We start from the raw sequence: 23,123 nt of genomic DNA, 5'->3' as shown, positions 1-23,123 counted from the left end.
CATTTGGGAGTGCGGCCGTAGTGTGGATTTCGCGGACCGCAGTAGAAGAATGCAGCCGCAGTAGGAAGTTCGCAGACTGCGGAAAGAAAGGGGTCAGGTTTGCGGTCCCGGTAGATTTTACGCGGATTGCGGAAGGTGAGGCTCAGGGTCCATGTCCGCGATGGAAATTAAGCGGACCGCGGTAGTGATTGTGCGACCGCTGAGAGAAATACGTGGACCGCGAAATGGGAGTTCAGAGAGCACTATATAAGCGAGGTTTAGGGTTTTATTTCACATCTTGAACTATGGGAGATCGGTTTGAGGCGAATTTTCGGGAGTTTTTCAAGGAAATCATTGAGGTAAGTAATTATAACTCGGTTTTGGCTAAAAATCATGAATATATCATTGATTTCATCATTTTATTTGTAATTTGGGATGGAATTTGGGGAAAAATTTGTGGAGTTTCATAAAATGAACTTTTGGGATTTGGAAGCCGATTCCAATGTCGGAATTAAGTGAAACTTGCATGGTTAGTCTCGTAATCGAATGAGTTGTTGGATTTTGTGACTTTGGTCAGATTTCAAGACGTGGGCCCGGAGCCCGGCTTTTGAGTTGACTTTTTGACTCTTGACCTTAAGCTTAGAATTTTCTTATGGGATTGACCTTTAGCTCGTGTTTATTGTATCAAATTATTTGTGGCTAGATTCGAGGCATTTGGAGGCCGGTTCAAGAGGCAAGGGCATCGCAAAGTAGAGGATTTGGTCGACTTGAGGTAAGTAACGGTTATAAATCTGGTCCTGAGGGTATGAAACCCCGGACACTGTGTCGTATGACTATTTGAGAGGTGACGCACATGCTAGGTGACGAGCATGTGGGCGTGCACCATAGGGATTGTGACTTGGTTCGTCCCGTGAGATTGTGGAATCAATTGGCCTACTGTTTAATACATGTTCCCTCTGTTTTCATGGAAATTGCCTGTACTTCATGTTAGAAATCATGTTCAGGCCTTGTGTGTTCGCAATTGAGACCGACGAGGTTGTGTACTTGCTAAATTAGCTGCTAATTGTTGTTTTGTACTCATTCATAGCTTTTCTTGCTTATTATGCCTCCATCTCTTACTTCTCATTGTTGATACATGATATTATTTCTGTTGGGCTATTTATATGATTTTGAATGACTGAGTGAGGCCGATGACCTGATTGTGAGGATATTGATACTATAGCACGTGAGTTGTCCATGCAGTACGTGAGTTGTCCGTGCAGCATGTGAGTTGTCCGTGTGGATTCTGATATTGATATTATAGCACGTGAGTTTCCTGTGTAGCACGTGAGTTATCTGTGCAGCACGTGAGTTGTCCATGCACGTGAGTTGTCCGTGCGGATTATAGCGCTTGGGCTAAAAGAGCCGCTCTGGAGTCTGCACACCCCAGTGAGCGCAGGTACCTATTGAGTGTGATCATTAAGGGCTGAGAGCCGAGTGATTGAGTTGCTGAGAAAAGTTGAGTGACTGTGTCTTGAGAGATTGTACTCACTTTCTATTGTTGTTTCTCTTAACTGTTTCCTCTACTTGTTATGTAACTCTCTAAAAGACTTGTTATCTGGTACTTGAGCACGAACTGATTTGGCTTAAACTGCTGAATTTGAAAGCATGCCTATTTCTTGATGAAGTTTACTGAAATAAACTGTATTTGCATAGCTCGTCACTGCTTCTCAGTTCCTTATTTATTTTTGTTACTTACTGAGTTGGAAGTACTCACGTTACTCCCTGCACCTTGTGTGCAGATCCAGGCATATCTAGGCACGGTAGCGGCTGTTGTCTATTCCAGTTGTTAATTATCTCGGACACAGCAAGGTAGCTGCCTGGCGGTCACAGCCCTGCTCTTCTCCCTCTTATCTTCCTTTAGTTGTATTTAGTTATTTTCCAGACTATGTTAGTCTTACTATCTTTTAGAACAGTTGTAGTAGTTGCTCATGACTTAGTGACACCCTGATATCGGGCTATTTACTTCAGCATTTTGTTTTCGAGTTGAACTCTTTTATGAAATTTCAGTATTAAAAAAGCTTTTATCTATCCGTTAATGAAATATCAAATTGCTTTAGGAGTTTGTCGGCTTGCCTAGTTCCATCATAGGTGCCATCGCGACCGGGTTAGTTTTAGGGTCGTGACAAGTTGGTATCAGAGCCTAGGTTACATAGGTCTTACGAGTCATGATCGGGTTTAGTAGATTCTTGTGGATTGGTACGGAGACGTCTGTACTCATCTTCGAGAGGCTGCAGAACCTTTAAGAAAACTTCATATTCTTGAATTCTTGTCGTGCGAATATGTTGATTCGGGTAACTGAACTTCTATTATTCCATTCTCTCACAGATAGTGAGGACACGTACTATTGGTCAGGACGGACAGCCACCAGTACCACCAGCTAGGGCCGCGAGAGGCCAAGGTCATGTTAGAGGTCGTGGCAGAGGTAGAGGTGTAGCTCGCACTGCAGCTAGGGCAGCACCAGTAGATCCACTAGCTGCCCTAGTTCAGGATCAGGTTTCGGGTGTAGATGCCCCAGCGAGACCGGCTCAGGCACCAGCTGTGCCTATGGTTATTCCAGGTCTTCAGGAGACCTTAGCTCAGATTCTTACCATGTGAACAAGTCTTGCTCAGGCGGTCGCCGTTTCTAATACAGTAGCTACTTCCCAGGCTTGGGGAGGCATTCTAACTCCCACCGCCCACACACCTGAGCAGATTGTTCAGGGACTTCAGACACCGAGGACACCACCAGCCCAGCCGGTTGCACCTGCTCAAGATTATGTGGTTCTAGTCATGCCTGATGATGAGTAGCGTAGATTGGAGAGGTTTGGTAGACTTCAGTCTCCGACTTTCAATGGTATAGAGGGCGAGGATGCCCAGGGTTTCTTGGATAAATGTCAAAGGATTCTTCATACAACGGGTATTCTGGAGACCAGTGGGGTCTCGTTCACTACCTTTCAGTTCTCTAGAGCTGCCTTTACTTGGTGGATGGCTTATGAGAGGCGTAGGCCTGTTGGTGTAGTGCCCTTTACCTGGCAACAGTTCTAGGTTCATTTTCTAGAGAAGTATGTGCCGCAGTCCTGCAAAGAGGAGCTGTGCAGACAGTTTGAGTAGTTGCATCAGGATGACATGACTGTGACATAGTATGAGATGAGATATTTTGAGCTAACCCGTCATACTATTTGGTTGGTTCCCACAGACAGGGAGAGGATCAAGAGGTTCGTTGATGGCCTCACATATCAACTACAAATTCTTATGACTAGGGAGAGAGTGTCTGGTGCTTCTTTCGAGGAGGTTGTTGACATCGCCCGGGAAATAGAGTCCGTACGCCGCCAGAAGCGAGTTGAGAGGGAGGCCAACCTCATGGATTAGGGAGTTTTGGTGGCATTCCTTCTAGAGGATCAGTTCCACCATGGCAAGGGTCGTCCCTATATACATGATCAGGCGACCCGACCAGTTCATCGTGGTGCATCAGCCAGCCACAACCCCCACATTGCTCACTCAGGCCAATCTTCATTTATTGTACTACCAGCACAGATCTCCCACCATGCCTCGTCTACTTAGGTTTCTACGGGTAGTTCCACGGGATATCACGAGCAGCAGTTCCATCAGAGGAGGGGTTGTTTCGAGTGCAGGGATCTTGGTCATATCAAGAGAGATTGCCCCAGGTTGTTAAGTGGGACTCCGCAGCAGAGTTCTAGGCCGATGGCATCAACACCAATAGCTACACCACCCGCCCAGTCAGAGCGGGGTGGAGCTCAGTCAGCTAGGGGTCGCCCAAGAGGGGGAGGCCAATTAGGTGGAGGCCAGGCCTATTTTTATGCACATCCTGCCAGGCCTGATGCTATTGCTTCAGATATTATGATTACAGGTATTATCTCCGTCTGCCACAGGGATGCCTCTATATTATTTGATCTTGGTTCCACTTTTTCATATCTGTTGTCATTATTTGCTCATTATTTAGATACGCCCCGCAAGTCTCTTGTTTCGTCTATTCATGTATCTATTCCTGTAGGCGATATGATTGTGGTGGACCGCGTATATTGGTCTTTTGTGGTGACTATTGGGGATTTGGAGACCCGAGTAGACCTTCTGCTGCTTAGTATGGTTGATTTTGATGTGATATTGGGCATGGATTGGTTGTCTCCGTGTCATGCTATCCTAGACTGTCATGCTAAGACGGTGATGTTGGCCATGCCGGGAGTGCCACGGATTGAGTGGCGAGGTTCATCAGATTATGTTCCCAGTAGAGTGATTTCATGCTTGAAGGCCCAACGGATGGTTGGGAAGGGTTGCCTATCCTATCTGGCTTTTGTGAGGGATGTAAGTGTAGAGACTCCTACTATTGATTCAGTTTCGGTGGTGAGGGATTTTCCGGATGTGTTTCCTGTAGACCTGTCGGGCATGCCGTCGGAAAGGGATATTGACTTCGGTATTGATTTGGTGGTGGGCACTCATCCCATTTCTATTCCATCGTATCGTATGGCACCGGTGGAGTTGAAGGAGCGACTTCAGGAACTCATTGATAAGGGGGTTATACGGCCTAGTGTGTTATGATGGGGTGCGTCAGCCCTATTTGTGAAGAAGAAGGATGGCACTATGAGGATGTGCATTGATTGCAGGCAGTTGAACAAAGTCACAATCAAGAACAAGTATCATTTGCCTCGTATTGATGATTTATTTGACCAACTTCAGGGAGCGAAGGTGTTCTCCAAGATTGATCTCAGGTCAAGGTATCACTAGTTGAAGATTAGGGAATCAGACATTCTTAAAACCGCTTTCAGGACCCGATATGGTCATTATGAGCTCCTTGTTATGTCTTTTAGGCTGACCAATGCCCCAACAACATTCATGCATTTGATGAACAGTGTGTTTCAACCTTATCTCAACTTATTTGTTATTGTATTCATTGATGATATCCTGGTGCACTCTCGTAGCTAGGAGGAGCATGCCCAACATTTATGGATTGTGTTGCAACGGTTGAGAGATGAGAAGTTTTATGCTAAGTTCTCCAAGTGTGAGTTCTGGATCAGTTCAATGGCATTCTTGGGGCACGTGGTGTCCAATGAGGGTGTTCAGGTTGATTCGAAAAAGATAGATGTTGTTCAGAGTTGGCCCAGACCGTCTTCAGCCACAGAGATTCGTAGCGTTTTTTGGTTTGGCGGGTTATTACCGTCAGTTCGTGCAGGGTTTCTATTCTATTGCATCGCCCTTGACCAAATTGGCCCAAAAGGGTGCTCCTTTCAGGTGGTCGGACGAGTGTTAGGCGAGTTTTTAGAAGCTCAAGACTACTTTGACCACAACTCTAGTGTTATTTTTGCCATCAGCTTCAGGATCTTATACGGTATATTGTGATGATTCTGGGGTCTACATTGGGTGTGTATTGATGTAGGAGGGTAGAGTGATTGCTTATACTTCTTGTCAGTTGAAGCCCATGAGAAGAACTACCATATTCATGATTTGGAGTTGGCTACCATTGTTCATGTGTTGAAGATTTGGAGGCATTATCTCTATGGTGTGTCTTGTGAGGTGTTTACTGATCATCGTAACCTACAACACTTGTTCAAGCAAAAGGATATCAATTTGAGGCAACGGAGATGGTTGGAGCTGCTAAAGGACTATGATATTACTATTTTGTACCTTTCGGGAAAGGCCAATGTAGTGGTTGATGCCTTGAGTAGGAAGGCGGTGAGTATGGGCAGTCTTGCATTTATTCCTATTGGGGAGAGACCTCTTGCGGTTGATGTTCAGGCTTTGGCCAATCAGTTTGTGAGGTTGGATATTTCGGAGCCTAGTAAGATCTTAGCTTGTGTGGTTTCTCGGTCTTCCTTGTTTGATCGTATTAGAGAGTGCCAATATGATGATCATCATTTTCTTGTCCTCAAGGACAAGGTTCTACATGATGATGCCAGAGATGTGACTATTGGGGATGACGGGGTATTGAGGATGTAGGGCCGGATATGCGTGCCTAATGTAGATGGGCTTCGGGAGTTCTTGAGGAGGCCCACAGTTCGCGGTATTCTATCCATCCGGGTGCCGCAAAAATGTATCAAGATTTGAGGCAGCACTATTGGTAGAGGAGGATGAAGAAAGATATAGTTGAGTTTGTAGCTCGGTGCCTCAATTGTCAGCAGGTGAAATATGAGCATTAGAGACCGGGTGGCTTACTTCGGCAGATAGAGATTCTAGAGTGGAAGTGGGAGCGGATCACCATGGATTTTGAAGTCGGGCTCCCACGGACCTTGAGTAAGTTTGATGCCATTTGGGTGATTGTAGATCGGCTGACCAAGTCCGCGCACTTCATTCCTGTGTGTACTAACTATTCTTCAGACCGATTTGCAGAGATTTACATCAGAGAGATTGTTCGCCTTCATGGAGTGCCAGTTTCCATCATTTCAAATAGAGGCACACAGTTTACATTGCAGTTGAAAGGTCGTGCAGCGAGAGTTGGGTACTCAGGTTGAGTTGAGCACAACTTTTCACCCTCAGACGGACGACAATCTGAGCACACTGTTCAGATATTGGAGGACATATTGCACGCTTGTGTCATTGATTTTGGGGGTTCATGGGACCAGTTTCTACCGCTCGCAAAGTTTGCATATAACAACAGTTATCAATCGAGTATTCAGATGGCTCCATATGAGACTTTGTATGGGAGGTGGTGTAGATATCCAGAGGGTTGGTTTGAGCCAGGCAAGGCTAGGCTTTTGGGTCCAAACTTGGTGCAAGATGCTTTAGATAAGGTGAAAGTAATTCAGGAGCAGCTCCGTACAGCACAGTCGAGGCAAAAGAGTTATGCTGACAGGAAGGTTCATGATGTGTCTTATATGGTTGGGGAGAAGGTTCTGTTGAAGGTTTCACCCATGAAGGATGTTATGAGATTTAGGAAGAAGGGCAAGTTGAGCCCTCGATTCATTGGGCCTTTCGAGATGCTTTGGAGGATTAGGGAGATGGCTTATAAGCAGGCTTTGCCACCTGGCTTGTCGGTTGTGCATCCAGTATTTCATGTTTCTATGCTCCGGAAGTATATCGGCGATCCGTCTCATGTCTTGGATTTTATCACAGTTCAGTTAGACGGTGATTTGACTTATGATGTGGAGCCTGTGGCTGTTTTGGAGCGGCAAGTCCGAAAGTTGAGATCAAAGGATATAGCTTCGGTGGAAGTGCAGTGGAGAGGTCGGCCCATGGAGGAGGCTACTTGGGAGACCGAGCGGGAGATGTAGAGCAGATATCCACACCTATTTGAAGCTTCAGATATGTTTCTAGACTCGTTCGAGGACGAACGTTTGTTTAAGAGGGGGAGGATGTAATGACCTGGCCGGTCGCTTCATGAATTATAGCCTTGTTTCCTCCATTTCTGGTTTCTTCTGTGTTCTTCAGCTGTGTTTTATTGTATCGTGTTGGTTGATTCGGGTCCTGAGTGGTTTTGGAGTGGAATGAGGCGCTTAGCCTCCTATTTAGAAGCTTAAGTTGGAAAAGTCAACCGGATGTTGACTTATGTGTAAACAATCACAGTTGGGATTTATGATAGTTCCGTTAGCTCCGTTAGGTGATTTTGGACTTAGTAGCGCACCTGGAATATGATTTGGAGGTCGTGGTAGAATTAGGCTTGAATTGGTGAAAGTTGGAAATTCGGTGATTTTGGGTCGATAGTGGAAAATTTGATATCAGGGTCGGAATGGAATTATGAAAGTTGGAGTAGGTTCTTAGTTTCATTTTTGACGGGTGTGCAAAATTTTAGGTCATTTGGAGGTGATTTGGTAGGTTTCGGCGTCATTTGTGGAATTTATAAGTTTAGAAGTTCTTAGGCTTGAATCCAGGGTGATTTGGTGTTTCGATATTGTTTTTAATGATTCGAAGGTTTGACTTAGTTCGGATGATGTTATAGGGTGTGTTGGTATGTTTGGTCGAGGTCCCGAGGGCCTCGGGTGAGTTCCAGGTGGTTATCGGATTACTATTTGGCCTTGGAAGTTGGAAATACCTAATGTTTGGTGTTGGAAAGTTGCAGGTCTTGGATCATTTGGGAGTGCGGCTGCAGTGTGGATTTCGCAGACCGCATTAGAAGAATGCGGCCGCAGTAGGAGGTTCACGGAAAGGAAAGGGGTCAGGTTTGCGGTCGCAGTAGATTTTACCCGGACCGCGGAAGGTGAGGCTCAGGGTCCGCGTCTACGATGGAAACTACGCGGACCGCGGTAGTGATCGTGCAGCCGTAGAGAGAAATACACAGACCGCGGAATGGGAGTTCAGAGAACACTATATAACTGAGGTTAGGGTTTTATTTCACATCATGGACTTTGGGAGCTCGGTTTGAGGCGAATGGAAGTGATTGTGTGGCCGTAGAGAGAAATACGCGGACCGCGGAATGAGAGTTCACAGAGCACTATATAAGCGAGGTTTAGGGTTTTATTTCACATCTTGGACTTTGGGAGCTCGGTTTGAGGCGAAATTTCAGGAGTTTTTTAAGGAAATCATTGGGGTAAGTAATTCTAACTCGGTTTTGGCTAATAATCATGAATATATCATTGATTTCATCATTTGATTTGTAATTTGGGATGGAATTTGAGGGAAATTTGTGAAGTTTCATAAAAACAAATTTGGGATTTGGAAGCCGATATGTAGTCGGAATTGAGTGAAACTAGCATGGTTAGTCTCGTAATCGAATGGATTATTGGATTTTGTGACTTTGGTCGGATTTCGAGATGTGGGCCCGTGGCCCGACTTTTGAGTTGACTTTTTGACTCTTGACCTTAAGCTTAGCATTTTCTTATGGGATTGATCCCTTTAGCTCGTGTTGATTGTATTGAATTATTTGTGGCTAGATTCTAGGCATTTGGAGGCCGGTTCGAGAGGCAAGGGCATCGCAGAGTAGAGGATTTGATCGGTTTGAGGTAAGTAACGGTTATAAATATGGTCCTGAGGGTATGAAACCCTGGAGACCGTGTCATATGACTATTTGGGAGGGGACACACATCCTAAGCGACGGGCATGTAGGCGTGCACCGTAGGGATTATGACTTGGTTTGTCTCGTGAGACAGTGGAATCAATTGGCCTACTTTTTAATATATGTTCTCTCTGTTTTCATGGAAATTGCCCATACTTAATGTTGGAAATCATGTTTAGGCCTTGTGTGTGCACTGTTGAGACCGACGAGGTTGTGTACTTGCTAAATTAGCTGCTAATTATTGTTTTGTACTCAGTCATAGTTTATCTTGCTTATTATACCTCCGCCTTTTACTGCTTATTGTTGATACATGATATTATTTCTATTGGGCTATTTATATGATTCTGAGAGCCTATAAGACTGGAGAGACTGATGATTGAGAGAGGTCGAGGGACAAATTGTGAGAATATTGAGTTGTCCTTGCGAATTCTGATATTGAGACTATAACACGTGAGTTGTCCGTGTGGATTATGTTATTGATACTATAGTACGTGAGTTGTCCGTGCAGCACGTGAGTTGTCCGTGCGGATGATAACACTTGGGCTGAAGGAGCCCCTCTAGAGTCTGCAAACCCCCAGTGAGCGCATGTACCTATTGAGTGTGATCATTGAGGGCTGAGAGCCGAGTGATTGAGTTGCTGAGAAGAGTTGAGTGACTGTGTCTTGAGAGACTGTACTCGTTTTCCATTGTTGTTGCTCTTAACTGTTTCCTCTACTTGTTATGTAACTCTCTGAAAGACTTGTAATCTGGTACTTAAGCACGAACTAATTTGGCTTAAGCTGCTGAATTTAAAAGCATGCCTATTTCTTGATGAAGTTTTCTGAAACAAACTGTATTTGCATAGCTCGTCACTACTTCTCAGTTCCTTATTTATTTCTGTTGCTTACTGAGTTGGAAGTACTTGTGTTACTCCCTGCACCTTGTGTGCAATTCCAGACGTATCTGGGCATGGTAGCAGTTGTTGACTATTCTAGTTGATGATTATCTCGGAGAGAGGTAGGTAGCTGCCTAATGATCGCAGCCCTGCTCTTCTCCCTCTTATATTCCTTTAGTTGTATTTGTTATTTTTCGGACTATGTTAGTCTTACTCTCTTTTAGAACAGCTGTAGTAGTTGCTCATGACTTAGTGACACCCCGATGTCGGGTTATTTACTTTCACATTTTGTTTTCGAGTTGAACTCTCTTATGAAATTTCAGTATGAAAAAGGCTTTTATCTATTTGTTAATCAAATATTGAATTGTTTTGGAATTGTGTTGGCTTTCCTAGTTCCATGATAGGTTCCATCGCGACCGGGTTAGTTTTAGGGTCGTGACGCAGGGACTTAGGCGAGCTGCATCTTATGAGATGATCTGCAGCCAGCAGAGTCTCCTTTAGAGTACTTGTATTTCTTTTTTGTCCAAATTTGTATTCCGGGTAGTTATTGTATTGCATTTTAAATACTAGTAATTGCTCATGCACTTGTGACATCGAGTTATGGGATGATTATGGAATATTCAGTATTGAAATTGGAATATATTTCTATTATTCGGTAAAGCTCATTTGTTATTGGTTAAATTGAAGGAAACTATGATTTCAAAAATATTAAAATGAGGACCTAAATTAAGAGTTTAGTGTTGGTTTGCCTGACAGTGGTGTCCGGTGCCATCACGAACTTAAATGGATTTTGGGTCGTGATAGCATGGTATCAGAGAACTAGGTTCACTTAGGTCTCACGAGTCATGAGCAAGTCTAGTAGATCCTTGCGGATCGGTATGGAGACGTCTGTATTTATCTTCGAGAGGCTACAAGACTGTTAGGAGTACTTCCCTTCTTGCTTCTTCATCGTGCGATTTGATTCCTTTGGGGTTATGCCTTTGTTTCTTTCCTACTCGATCTTATGTGACGTGAAGCACTTGTTATAAATCGGCAATTAAGGAATTGTAATGGCACTAGAGATGTGGTGCAGGATCTTTCCCCCTGCGTAATTGATTGGGCAATTGTTGTTGCCTTGTGGAAGGCCGTTCTGTCATTTTAGCTTAGTATCAGTACTACCTACAGTTTAGGGATTTGGCATTGATTTTTTTGATGATTCGTGCGTTGCTATCACACAGTGTTTGTGTAATGGTTGGATGCTTGTCTATGCGTCAGGGCAGTGAATGACTTGAGAGGAGGTTTTACTTAGTGCATAATTCAGAGATTCACTATTTTATTTCTAGCGGAGGAAAGGCAATTAGATTATAAATGTTCAAGTTTGGGTTGATGGAGTAACAAGGCTCGGTATTTTCGAGCGTGGTGGAATTTTCATCTAAGATGTGGTATCGTCGTCCTTGTTCAACGCGTTAAGGTTTGTCGGTGTTATAGTTTTCATCAGTTTGCCTTCAGGGCAGAGTAGTGTGAGATGGTGCTAGAGAAGCTGTTATCGGAGATAGAGGAGTGTAGCAATTTCGGAATTCAAATGGGTGTTTCTAATGTTGACGACTCGAGGAAGATGATCTTTAAAGAGGTTTAAAGTTGGTAGCGATCTATAGGTTCAAGTGCTATAGAGATAGATTTTGATATAAGGCAATAACTGGGCAGTGAAGGATGATAAAGGACATGTAGGAAGTCTCATGCGGTGGTTAAATTCCTAGAATGCCAGGTGTAAGAAGCAGAAGTCGAGTAGTTGCTTAAGGGAGAGGGTTTGACCAAAGTGGGAGAGTGGCAGAGTAGCATATGGGTTCTTTGGTAGGATGACTACACGCCTTGAGAAGAGGTTAGAGTGATTTGGGATTCATGGTGGACAATGACTAGGTTTACAAACTTAATTTGGAATATTGGCTTTTATACGAGAGAGTTTGGATACGACAGAAAAGAGTTTCTTAATATGAAGAAGGGTACAATATGACTTTGGATTGGAATGTACTTGCACCTTTTAGTTGATGTCCATGAGAAGTGAACGGACTCGTACGACTGGCGAATGAGCACAGGATCAGGAGGGGTTACTGATTCGGTTATAATTGTACCCAGTGCAGCGATGTTGGAAGATGTCAACATGTAATTTCCACAGGTGGGTTATCTCCTATGAGCAGGTCAGCGGTCGTGTGGTTGACGAAGCTTCTACGAAGAATTCTACTGGCTATCCGGCGAGAGGTTGGATATGTAAATGTAGCTATTGATTCAGAGTGTTCATAAAATGGGTAATAGAAAGATTTTGAGGAGTTTTGCAGTTAGATTGTGCAAGATCATGTCCATGATAAAGGAAGAATCTTGGTAGGTTCCAGGTTTATGCAATGGTAGCTTCAAGCTAAGTGGGAGAGTCCCATCGCCTACGATTGGATTGTATGGTTATCTACTTGTGAGGTTTCTGGTGATCAGCATATTGATGGGTTATTACGACTAAAGAAAGAGAACATCAGTGGTGATTTGAGCAAAGGTTTTGAGGAATGTGTGCTATACTTGGCCTTATTAATTCATGTTCAGGCTTTGGGAAGGTTCAGGATTTATGTTTCGTGTAGAGGTGATTTACAAAGAATGTGATTCAGCCGAGTGCTTCTTTAAGAGGGTGTTCATGTGATAGAAGAGCCTTGGAGTTTGATTATATTCGGGACCAAGTCAGAGTGGGTGACTCTCAACAACAGTCCTAGTGGATTCAAAAGTTGAAGTGTGGTGCTTGGGGATTTCGAGTCCATAATATGGTTGAGTATCGATCTTTTGCAGCGGATTATGAAGAATGGGCTTGGAGTGTTCTATGTTATCTTCAGCTTGCAGCGTAGCATTTGGAGGAATGAGGGAAAATGACTTCGGATGCATGTACCAGTTGAAGACGTGAATATGCACACAAGGAGGGTGTGAGATGGTTCGTGGGTTTTGAGACAACGTGGTCTCGTGAAATAAGGTCACTCAGGACAAGTGCGAATTTGGGTTTGTTATGTTTTGAATGGAGCTATTATTATTCCCGATGCTTCTAGAGTAAATTAGAAGAAGTCAAATCGGTTAGAAATGGTTGAATAGGCATGATGGTGGCAATGATCAGTTCCTTCAGCGCGTTGAGTTATGTATGTGATTTGTGGCGGTACGTGCGAAGCTTGATGGCCACCAAAATTGATTTTTATTTGGAGGCGATTAAGTATTATGGCTTGTTAAGTGTGGATGGATCCGGGGAGTGTTATGGTGGTTTAGACCACTACTAGAGGATTATATTTTCTGCAGTTGTGGGAATTCAGTCACATGTTGAATGATTCTTCTGAGAGGAGTTAAGCGAAAGGTTTATATATGATGAAGAGTCTACCCTATTAGTGGTTCAGGAGTTAAAGATGAAATTCTTGTACTCTTGTATATTAGCATGATTAGGTGCAGTGAGTAGCATGAGAATTGGAAGTTGAGGATAAAGGTTGTGGTTCGCTGTTGGCAAGGATGTCACGAGCTCGGATGAGCAGGAAAAGAATTTAGATATTTAGAGTAAACTGGTATTGTCTTCAGCGTCACCTTAGATCGGTGTCTTGTGTAAGAGGTTTTGTGGATCCTTGGTTCGCTTTAAAGCATTAGTGCAGCCGATGGTATGAATGTACAGACTTCTTACCTGGTGCGGAAGGTCGTGGGAGCATATTCCACGGGAAGATTGTATAAGTATGACATGTAGTCACTTGATTGATTGAAGAATTGAAACCAAGTATGAAGATTGTGGTAATATCGCTAATTTGGGAATTTGTGCTTGGAGGGCGCTCAGTTCATTTGGTTGTGGACTATGGAAGTTTGTTCCAGCTTTGATGGTTGTTCTTGTATGTTATGGGAAAAAGGGAGAATCTCCAGATTTGTTTGAGAAAATATGCTTAACTGAGTTGTGGTAGTACGGGTAGGTGCATGAGGTGTTAAACAGTGATTTCAGACAACTCCAACGCAGTTCTTAGCACGTTCGAGGACGAATGTATGTTTAAGTGGGAGAGAATGTAACGATCCGATCGGTCGTTTTGAGCTCTAACACGTTGTTCGGTGGTTTGAGGACTTGAGTAGCTTCACTTCAGGTACTAGGACTTGCACGCATGGTCAGAACTGAAATTTCGGAAGTTCAAAGTTGATTTGGAAAGAGAATTCTCATTTCGGAAGCTTTAAGTTGGAGGAATTGACTAAGGTTGGACTTTTGAGTAAACGACCTCGGAATTGGGATTTGAAAGTTCCAGCAGGTTCGTATAATGATTTCAGTCTTGGGCGTATGTTCGGATCGGGTTTTGGGATGACCCGGGAGCGTTTCGGTGCCTATTGTGGAAGTTAGCATTTTGGAAGAATTTCATGAATTTGGGGTGGAGGTGTATTTTTATGTTATCGAAGTCCGTTTTGGACTCCGAGTCTGGGAATAGCTCCGTATGGTGATTCTGGTACTGGGAGCGCATCCGAAAGTGGATTTGGATGTCCGTAGGTCACTTTGGAGTCATTTGGCTAAAGTTAGAAATTTGAAGGTTTTTTAGAAGTTTGACCAGAAGTGGACTTTTTGATATCGGGGTCGAAATCCGATTCCAAAATTGGAGTAGGCCCGTAATGTCGAATGTGACTTGTGTGCAAAATTTGAGGTCAATCGGACGTGATTTGATAGGTTTCGACATCGAATGTAGAAGTTTGAGGTTCTAAAGTTCATTAAGCTTGAATTGACGTGCAATTCATGGTTTCGATGTTGTTTGATGTGATTTAAGGCCTCGAGCAAGTCCGTATTATTTTTTTAGACTTGTGTGTGTGTTTGGTCTGGAGCCCCGGGGACTCGAGTGAGTTTCAGAGTAGCTTCGAAGTATTTTGTGAAGAAATTAGATAGCTAGTTTTGGTGTGATCGCATTTGCAATGCATGGGTCGCAAATGCGACCACCGCATTTGCGATGCATGGGTCGCAAATGCGACCATCGCATTTGCGAAGGTAGGTTCATATTTGCGAACTTGGGGCTGTTGAGGGAAGATCGCATTTGCGAGGGAAATATCGCTTTTGCGATGCTGTCCTCTTCGCATTTGCGAGGTTTTTTGTCGCAAATGCGACCATGGCAGGAGGCAGCTGGGCTTCACATTTGCAATGCCTTTGTCGCGAATGCGACCTTCGCATTTGCGAGTCAGAGGTCGCAAATGCGACTTCTGCGTCTGGTGCAAGGGCATTTTATTCCGAGACATAGCCCATTTCCCTCATTTTCCCACTTGATCTTAGGCGATTTTTGAGAGCATTCTGAGAGGGGTTCCATCATCATCAAGAGGTAAGTGATTTCTACTAGTTTTGAGTTAAATACAAGGTTTATATATGGATTTAGACATGAAAAATTGTAGAAAATTTGGGATTTTGAAGAAAAACCTAGAACTTGGTATTTTTGGATTTTGATCACAAATTTGGGCATGGAATTGGAAATAAATTATATATTTGAGTTCGTGGGGTTAGGGGTAAAGTTTATCTTCGAAATTTTTTGGAATCTGAGCATGTGGGCCCGAGAGTGATTTTATCGACTTTTCAAGCGGAGTTGGGAATTGTTGTAAATAGGATTATAATGAGTAATTTAATATATATTAATGGGTTGGCATAATCATTAACTAGTTTTGGAGTGGTGGGCATCAGTTTGAGTCATCAGAAGCGCTTGGGAGCCGGTTATGGATTTTCGGAGCGAGGCAAGTCTCCCACTAACCTTGTAAGAGGGAATTAATCCCATAGGTGAACCAAATTATTATATGCTTCTATTTGTGGAGGCTACGTACGCACGAGGTAATGAGAGTCTATACGTGGCTACTAGCTATGCCTATGTCCTGGTAGTTTTAGGCTTACATCATGCCTTGTTGATATTGTTGTTGATTTATGTTTATTGTTTGCCTTGAGAAGAAGCAAGATTGATTTAGCTTATTACATGTTTTAAAAGGAGTTGAAATTGAGAGAAAATTGGGAACTTAAAAAATTTCATTTGAACTTCGTATTTTGAAAAGAATTGAAGAATATTATAATGACTTAAGAAAACTATGTGTAACCGCGTCGCATGCATGATTCGCGACCGGGGTAAATAGATGTATGTATGGATCGCGTCATTCGACCCTCGGCAGTGTACAGTTTATATTTATGTTGGATCGGGCCGAACGTCTTCGATGGTATTTGTGTGTGATAATGGAACTAGAAGTCCCCTTTTTGTAATTGATATAAGTTCATTGTTTGTATGATCACATGTTTTAAAGGAAGGAAGTGACTTAAGCTCTTAATTATAGGGAAGACTTGTTCAGTTATTTCTTGTTCTGAGTTTATTATTGTATATCATGCCTAATTAGAATTTCATACTATTATATTATTGAACCACTAGTAAGTGCCGGAATAGACCTCTCGTCACTACTTCTTCCAGGTTAGACGAGATAGTTACTGGGTTCGCGTTATTTTCGTACTCATACTACATTTGCTGTACATTTTGTTGTACAAGCACATGTGTGTTCAATGGCTTTGTAGCCGCATCGGCATGGGTGATACGGGGAGTTAGGCGAGCTGCATCTTATGAGACGATCCATAGCCAGCAGAGTCTCTTCAGAGTACTTGTGTTTTCTTTTCTGTCCAAATTTGTATTTCAGACAGTTATTGTATTGTATTTTAAATCCTAGTAATTGCTCATGCACTTGTGATACCGGGTTCTAGGATGATTATTGAATTTTCAGTATTGAAATTGGAAAACATTTTTATTATTCTGTAAATCTCATCTGTTACTGATTAAATTGAAGGAAACTATGATTTCAAAAATATTAAAATGAGGACCTAAATTAAGTATTTAGTGTTGGTTTGCCTGACAGTTGTGTCCGGTGCCATCATGATCTTTAAATGAATTTTGAGTCGTGACATGTTGGAACAGAAGGTTACCACGGCAATTCAACAAAAAGGCTTGACGAAGTTACTTGAACTAGACTATGAAGTCCAGTACAAGAAGGGAGTAGAGAATCGAGTTGCAGATGCATTGTCCCGGAAGTATGAGGGCATCGAAGAAGTGGGTGCTAGCCATCCAACAACTACTCTACAGGCCATTAGCACTACAGTGCCAAGATGGATGTTAGACATCAACAACAACTATGAAGGAGATTCCCAAGTAGCTGAACTCATTGCTGAGTTATCGATAGCTCCTGTTGGACCTCACCTATATCATTACTCAGCTGGTATCCTCAGAAGAAAAGGAAAAATATAAGTTGGAACTTCTGGTGATCTCGGACGGCAATTATTGACTACTTTCCATGATTCACCCTTTGGTGGGCACTCTGGCCAGCTGTGATCCTTCAAAAGATTATCTCAAGTGTTCTATTTGGCCTCTCATGAAACAAATGGTTATTCAACATGTAGTTGCTTATGATATTTGTCAAAGGAACAAAGATGAGACCGTTCCTTATCCAGGCCTCCTTCAACCACTTCCCATACCAGATCAATCTTGGAGACACATAAGCATCGACTTCATTGAACGACTACCCAAGTCTAAGGGTAAGGAAGTTATCTTGGTAGTTGTCGACAGAAGATCCAAATTTGCTCATTCATGGAACTGGCACATCCCTATATAGCCCTCACTGTTGCTAACAAATTCTTTAAGAAGATTCATACTCTACATGGCCTACCCGAGTCTATAGTCATTGATAGAGATAGGATATTTCTCAGCAACTTCTGGAAAGCTCTTTTCAGACTATTGGGTACTCAACTATATTTTAGTACGGCATATCACCTTCAGAGTGATGGCCAGACAGAAAGGGTGAACAAATATATTGAAAACTACTTGAGGTGTATGACCTCTCACAGACCAGTCCAATGGAAACAATGGTTACCACTAGCAGAATGGTGGTACAATTCTAACTTCCATACCAGCCTACAGTGCACCCCATTTGAAGCCTTATATGGCTATTGTCCTCTTCAACTTTCTCTAGGCCCCTTGGTTGACAACACTGTTCCTACTACTGATGATTTAGTTATGAGAAGACAACAGATGCAACAACTCCTACAAGTTAATTTGAGCAAGGTTCAAGAGAGAATGAAACTTTATGCAGATGTTAGGAGGACTGAAAGGATTTTTCAGGTGGGAGACATGGTATATTTGAAGATGCAACCGTTCAGACAAGTCTCATTGGCTTTGAGGAGAAATTTGAAGCTCATTTCCAAGTTATATAGTCCCTATAAAGTGATTGCGAAGATAGGTCAAGTGGCATACAAGCTTGAGCTTCCTGCTGATTCTAAGGTCCATCCAGTTTTTCATGTTTCTTTATTGAAAAAGAAGGTGGGCACTGGTATTAGTGCAGACTTCATTGCCTATGACCGGTGGAGATGGACAATTTTTAGTCAGGCATGTTCACATATTGCAAAGACAGATGGTGAAACAAGGTAATACAGTTGCTGCCAAGGTCCTCGTCCAGTGGTCTAATTTGGCGCTAGAGGGTGCAACTTGGGAAGACTAGCAGTTTCTCAAGTCCAAGTTCCCTGATTTTGATTCTCATCCTTGAGGACAAGGATGTTTTTAAGTGGAGGGGTATGCCATGACCCTTCAAGCTCAAATTGTGTAAATAAAAGAATTAGCTATACCGGAATTACAAATACCCAAATGAAGGGCCCAGATTAGAAGTAGTTTAATGAGCAACAACGACCCAAATCAATTCAATTGAAGATATAAGCAGCTAAGAGAGAGAGGGGGGGGGGAGGCATATCTGAATTTGGGTAAATTCCCTTTCTTTCTTCTCGATTCATGTGAACTTTGTGTTCCCTTCTCTTCTTCTTCTTCTAATAAATTTTGATCCAAAACTCTCTTTTCTGTAGGTATCCAATCCCATGAAGAGTTACTAGTTTTTTTTCCTTTATTAGTAGAATTAGTCTGTAATTCAGTCGCCAATTTTCCATTTATATAAATAGAAAATCGTCCCAAAACAATTGTTCTTCATTTAGTTTATCAAAATTCTTAATTCGATAACCAGAACTTGACAAGACCTTTTTTTTACCAAGTCTTCCCATAGGTTTTGGCCCATTATCCCCTTTGTTAAGTTTAATTATTTTGGCTAAATGACTATTATGTCCTTCTTTAAATTATTAGGTATTACTGTTGAGCTATAATTTTGATTATGCCCAACGTGTCTTGAACTTAGAATGTAGCCACTGATCCAATAAAATTATGACAAGCTTTAATAATGTTATATTAGAGCCGAAACCATGATTTACCCAGTCACCACTCTACAAGATAAATCATAATACTTGAAGTACAATTAGTATATCAAGTAATCAGTACTTCACCAGTAGTTTACAAATTAATAATCATTTGATTTGCGCTTAATTCATCAAAAAAAAAACATTCATAGTTAGTTTTCTACTTAAGGTTAATTCGCAGAAAGCAAACGACTTCGATGATTATATGTTAATGGCTTTACTTAATACAAAGCTTATATAGATATGGTTAGCTCCTAATTAAATGGTTTCAGCTTAGAAGTAGCTTACTTAGCAATGATTAGATTTCAACGTCGTTCATCATAAGAGCATCCCTATGATTAGAATTCCATTGTAGTATGTGTTAACTTACAGAAGACAAAAGACCTGAATGATCGTGTATGTTAACATTAAGTCATAAAGTTACACGTCCAATGTGAAAGAGAAAATTAAGGACATGACTTACTTAAGATGCAAGCTTAAATTCAATGATTTTGTTGAAATAATTCCTCAATTTAGTAAGTGGTAGCGATTGTCGTACTCAAAGGTTTGATAGGAGGACCAAAACATGATAAAAGCATTATTTCGTTTGATGCTATAAGTCATGTTATCGGTAATTATATATTATCCATTTCTTTTTTCAATCACTGCTCAAAATCTAAAGGGGAACAGTTTTTTTCCCAAACATTGTTACGTTCTTTCTCTTTTCTGTGGCTACAAAAGAAGAGAGATAGACTAGTCTGTAGTCAAGTTCTATGTACAACTTCGTTTTTATCTTCTACTTTGTTACTTATGTTTTTGTTAATATAAGTCAAACATATGGCCATTTAGCATTGAATTACAATATCCAATTTTGTTTTACAGAATACGTTGAATTGGTCATCAAAACCTAAATTGTTATATCAATTGCGGGAAAATATAATTAAATCTACAAACTTAGAAGATTTTATTTCCTTGGAAAAATGATTGAGTGCCTCTCAAATAATTGACTAGGATCAACAATTGAAAAGTTATTTTTGATCTTTGAGTGGTTTAATGATTAGTTCTACCTAATTAGTAGGACATGAGTGCCACAACCAATTATTCTATGTTTCTTTTTCGTCGTTGTCAACATCTAACTAAGATAAAATCACAAAGCAGAGGGAGACCACCATAAATGGATAACTCTTCTGTTGTAAGATAAATAACATAGTACATTTTTGTAAATTTAAGTTAAATACAATAATAGTGTAACTATTTCTTATACTATAAGTACAATTTAATCAACTATAATAGATCATTATTTATTTATTTCATCATATCAGGCTTGTTAATAAAAAAGCATGTGTTATCATTGATCGCAAATTAACTAAATCTGATAGTGTAAAAAATCAAATACGCGGTTAGTGAGTACAACTTAACATTAAATTGAGTTTATTTCACCACCAACTCACTCAACTTGCTCAAAACAAATCATTATCTCCATCTCCCTTAAAATAAACGAAATCTCCCAACCCCACGTCCTTAACTTAAACATCTCTGCCTTATATATTCTTCGCTCCACGTCCGGCACTGAAATAATTTGTAATCAAACTCCTCTCAAAGCAAATGAATATTACTTGTCTACCATTCATCTAATTTTTTTCTTTCATTATACTTAGATTAGATGAAGAAGATAATAAACGAGCTTAGCCATGGCTTTTGCGTTATTTTCCTCCGCCTTTTTATATTTGTGGCTTGTGCCGCAGCACAAACTGCAGAAACGGCGCCAAAACCACCATATTCATTTGACAGAAATATCAAAATAAATCCACCTATGGCTATAATTCTTGTTACCCTAATCAGTGTATTTTTTGCTATGGGAATTGTTTCAGTTTACGTACGTCAATGTGCTGAACGCCGCTTTGCCAACGACTTCGTACACGTAGATGAAAATTCTCTCCGCGGGGCAGCTCGTGGTATAGACCCAAATGTCATTAACTCTTTTCCTATGTTTCTTTACTCTGATGTTAAGGATCTCAAAATTGGTACATCTGCATTAGAATGTGCTGTTTGCTTAAACGAGTTCGAAGATGATGAAACTCTTCGACTTCTTCCTACATGTTGCCACGTGTTCCACCCTGATTGTATTGATGCTTGGCTAATTTCCCATATTACCTGTCCCGTTTGTCGTGCTAATTTACTCTCTAAACCCGGTGATGAGAAAATCACGGTTCTTGGTCATTACCCAATAAATTCCGAGTCACCCGACCTGGAATTTGGTAACCTGGTTCATGAAGTGAATGACTCGGTGATTGATATAAATGTTGCATCTCCTGAAGTGATAAACATAGCACAAACACCAGTACACAATCGTCCACCAAGGTCAACGCAAAAACGACAGAAAATTACAGGAAAATTCCCGAGGTCTCACTCGACCGGTCACTCACTGATTCAACCCGGTCAGGATTGTGAACGGTTTACTTTAAGATTACCAGAGGAGGTTCGGAACAAATTGATTAACTCGGGTTTGAGTCGAGCACAAAGCAACTCGCCGTTTCCAAGGGAGAGAAGTGTGAGGAATGGGTACAGAAGTAGTAGTGTGGGAACCGGTTCAGCACGGATTAATCATGGTTATTACGAGCGGTTTAATGAGGAAGGACGGGCGGACCGGTGGGGGTTTATGAATGTGCCTCCTTTCTTTTCGAGAGGCGGTTCAACCCGGTCGTCTAAGGATGGTAACGGAGGAGCTGGTGATGATATAACGGCGGTTAACAAGAATTTGTTTAAGACTGTTAAGCTTCCGTTTGATCGCATTTTTGAGAAAGATAGCACGGGTGAAAGATCGTTTAATAAACTTAGGTTAGGTAGTTCAAGCAATTGAGATACTTATATGATATTCTTTTTAAACCTTAAATTTGTTGTACTAATTTGTATATACTTACATTTGTTAGTTTTATGATATTATCTTCTTATCATTTCAATTTATGAAGGGAGCAAAGAATGAATTAATTGCTATGGATTAGTGAGCAAGTGTTTGACTAATACATTTGTTATGGAGTAATTAGTTTTATTTCATCTCTCCTAGGGTCAATTTGACAAAATTCTAAAATGAATTTAACTTAATCTGAATTTTGAAAATAAATTAATAGATAAAGTAATTATATTGATGTGCTATCGTGCTGAAAATATTAGAATTTGATTTTCTCCAGCTAGATGCAGAAAGGGCGCAAATTGACTGTGTCTGGCACTCTTGCTTTAGCTGAGGGTCTATCGGAAATAGTCTTTCTACCTTCGCAAGGTAGGGGTCAGTATGCGTGCACACTATACCCTCCTCAGACCATCACTTGTAAAATTATACTGAATTTGTTGTTGTTTTGTAAGTGCAGAAATGCCAATGTTTTTACTATTACCACCTTCTAATCCTGTCAATGCCTTGTTTTTTTTCTTTTCCTTGACCTTATTCATCAAAGTGATTACAATGATACTTTACCAAAAAGCAAATTGTCAGTGATACCAAATCTGCAACAACTTCATATATTTTGATATGAAATGTCCTTACTACGTCCCTCAATATCATTTAAGATTTCATTAGTTAATTAATTAGGTGACACTTTCTTCAGCAGTTGTGGCTGGCCCTGGCCCCTGAACATATCTCATCGTGCTTTCACATATAGGCCCTGATCTCAACAGACTATTTGCTTCCTTGAAATATAAGACCCTCGCTATTTGTCACTTTTTAAGAAAAGTAACTTTGTTATTGTCTAGATGTTATCCACTAGTTGAATACATTAAAAATTTGGTAATCACGAAATGGTACGTATTGATTTGAACAACAAACAACTACAAGTGCAAAGCACGCGACACATATAAAATGCTTTGTCACCAGTGTTAGAACTAAGAAAATGAGGGGTTTCAATTGATCCCTTAGTCAGAAAATTATATTGTGCAAATAGGATGAATTATTTTTTTTTCTTATGCATAAATTGTTGAATCTCCCTTAGCATAAGGATAGCTTTAAATGTAGTGGTAAAGGAGAGGTCAACAATCTATATATATTTATAAATGAGGGACCTTAAGTAGTGATGTGACATCTCTTATTGATTAGAAAATGCATTTATCTATTA

General features: G+C 41.2%; 1 protein-coding gene across 1 annotated transcript; it reads left to right on the top strand.

Moving 5' to 3' along the window:
- Positions 1-20,508: 20,508 nt before the first annotated feature.
- LOC107785148 (E3 ubiquitin-protein ligase ATL15-like) lies at positions 20,509-21,980 on the top strand. Its single transcript, XM_016606382.2, has one exon. It carries the CDS (start codon positions 20,684-20,686, stop codon positions 21,878-21,880), a length of 1,197 nt encoding a protein of 398 aa, XP_016461868.1. The 5' UTR covers positions 20,509-20,683; the 3' UTR covers positions 21,881-21,980.
- Positions 21,981-23,123: the final 1,143 nt, after the last annotated feature.

Source organism: Nicotiana tabacum, chromosome 16 (genome assembly GCF_000715075.1).
Source record: "Nicotiana tabacum cultivar K326 chromosome 16, ASM71507v2, whole genome shotgun sequence".
NCBI lineage: Eukaryota > Viridiplantae > Streptophyta > Magnoliopsida > Solanales > Solanaceae > Nicotiana > Nicotiana tabacum.
Note: the sequence above shows the minus strand (reverse complement) of the source record. Positions and strands in the feature narration are given on the sequence as shown.

Coding starts and splice junctions, on each gene's coding strand:
- LOC107785148 (XM_016606382.2), top strand. CDS start 20,684: ATGAAGAAGATAATAAACGAGCTTAGCCATGGCTTTTGCGTTATTTTC.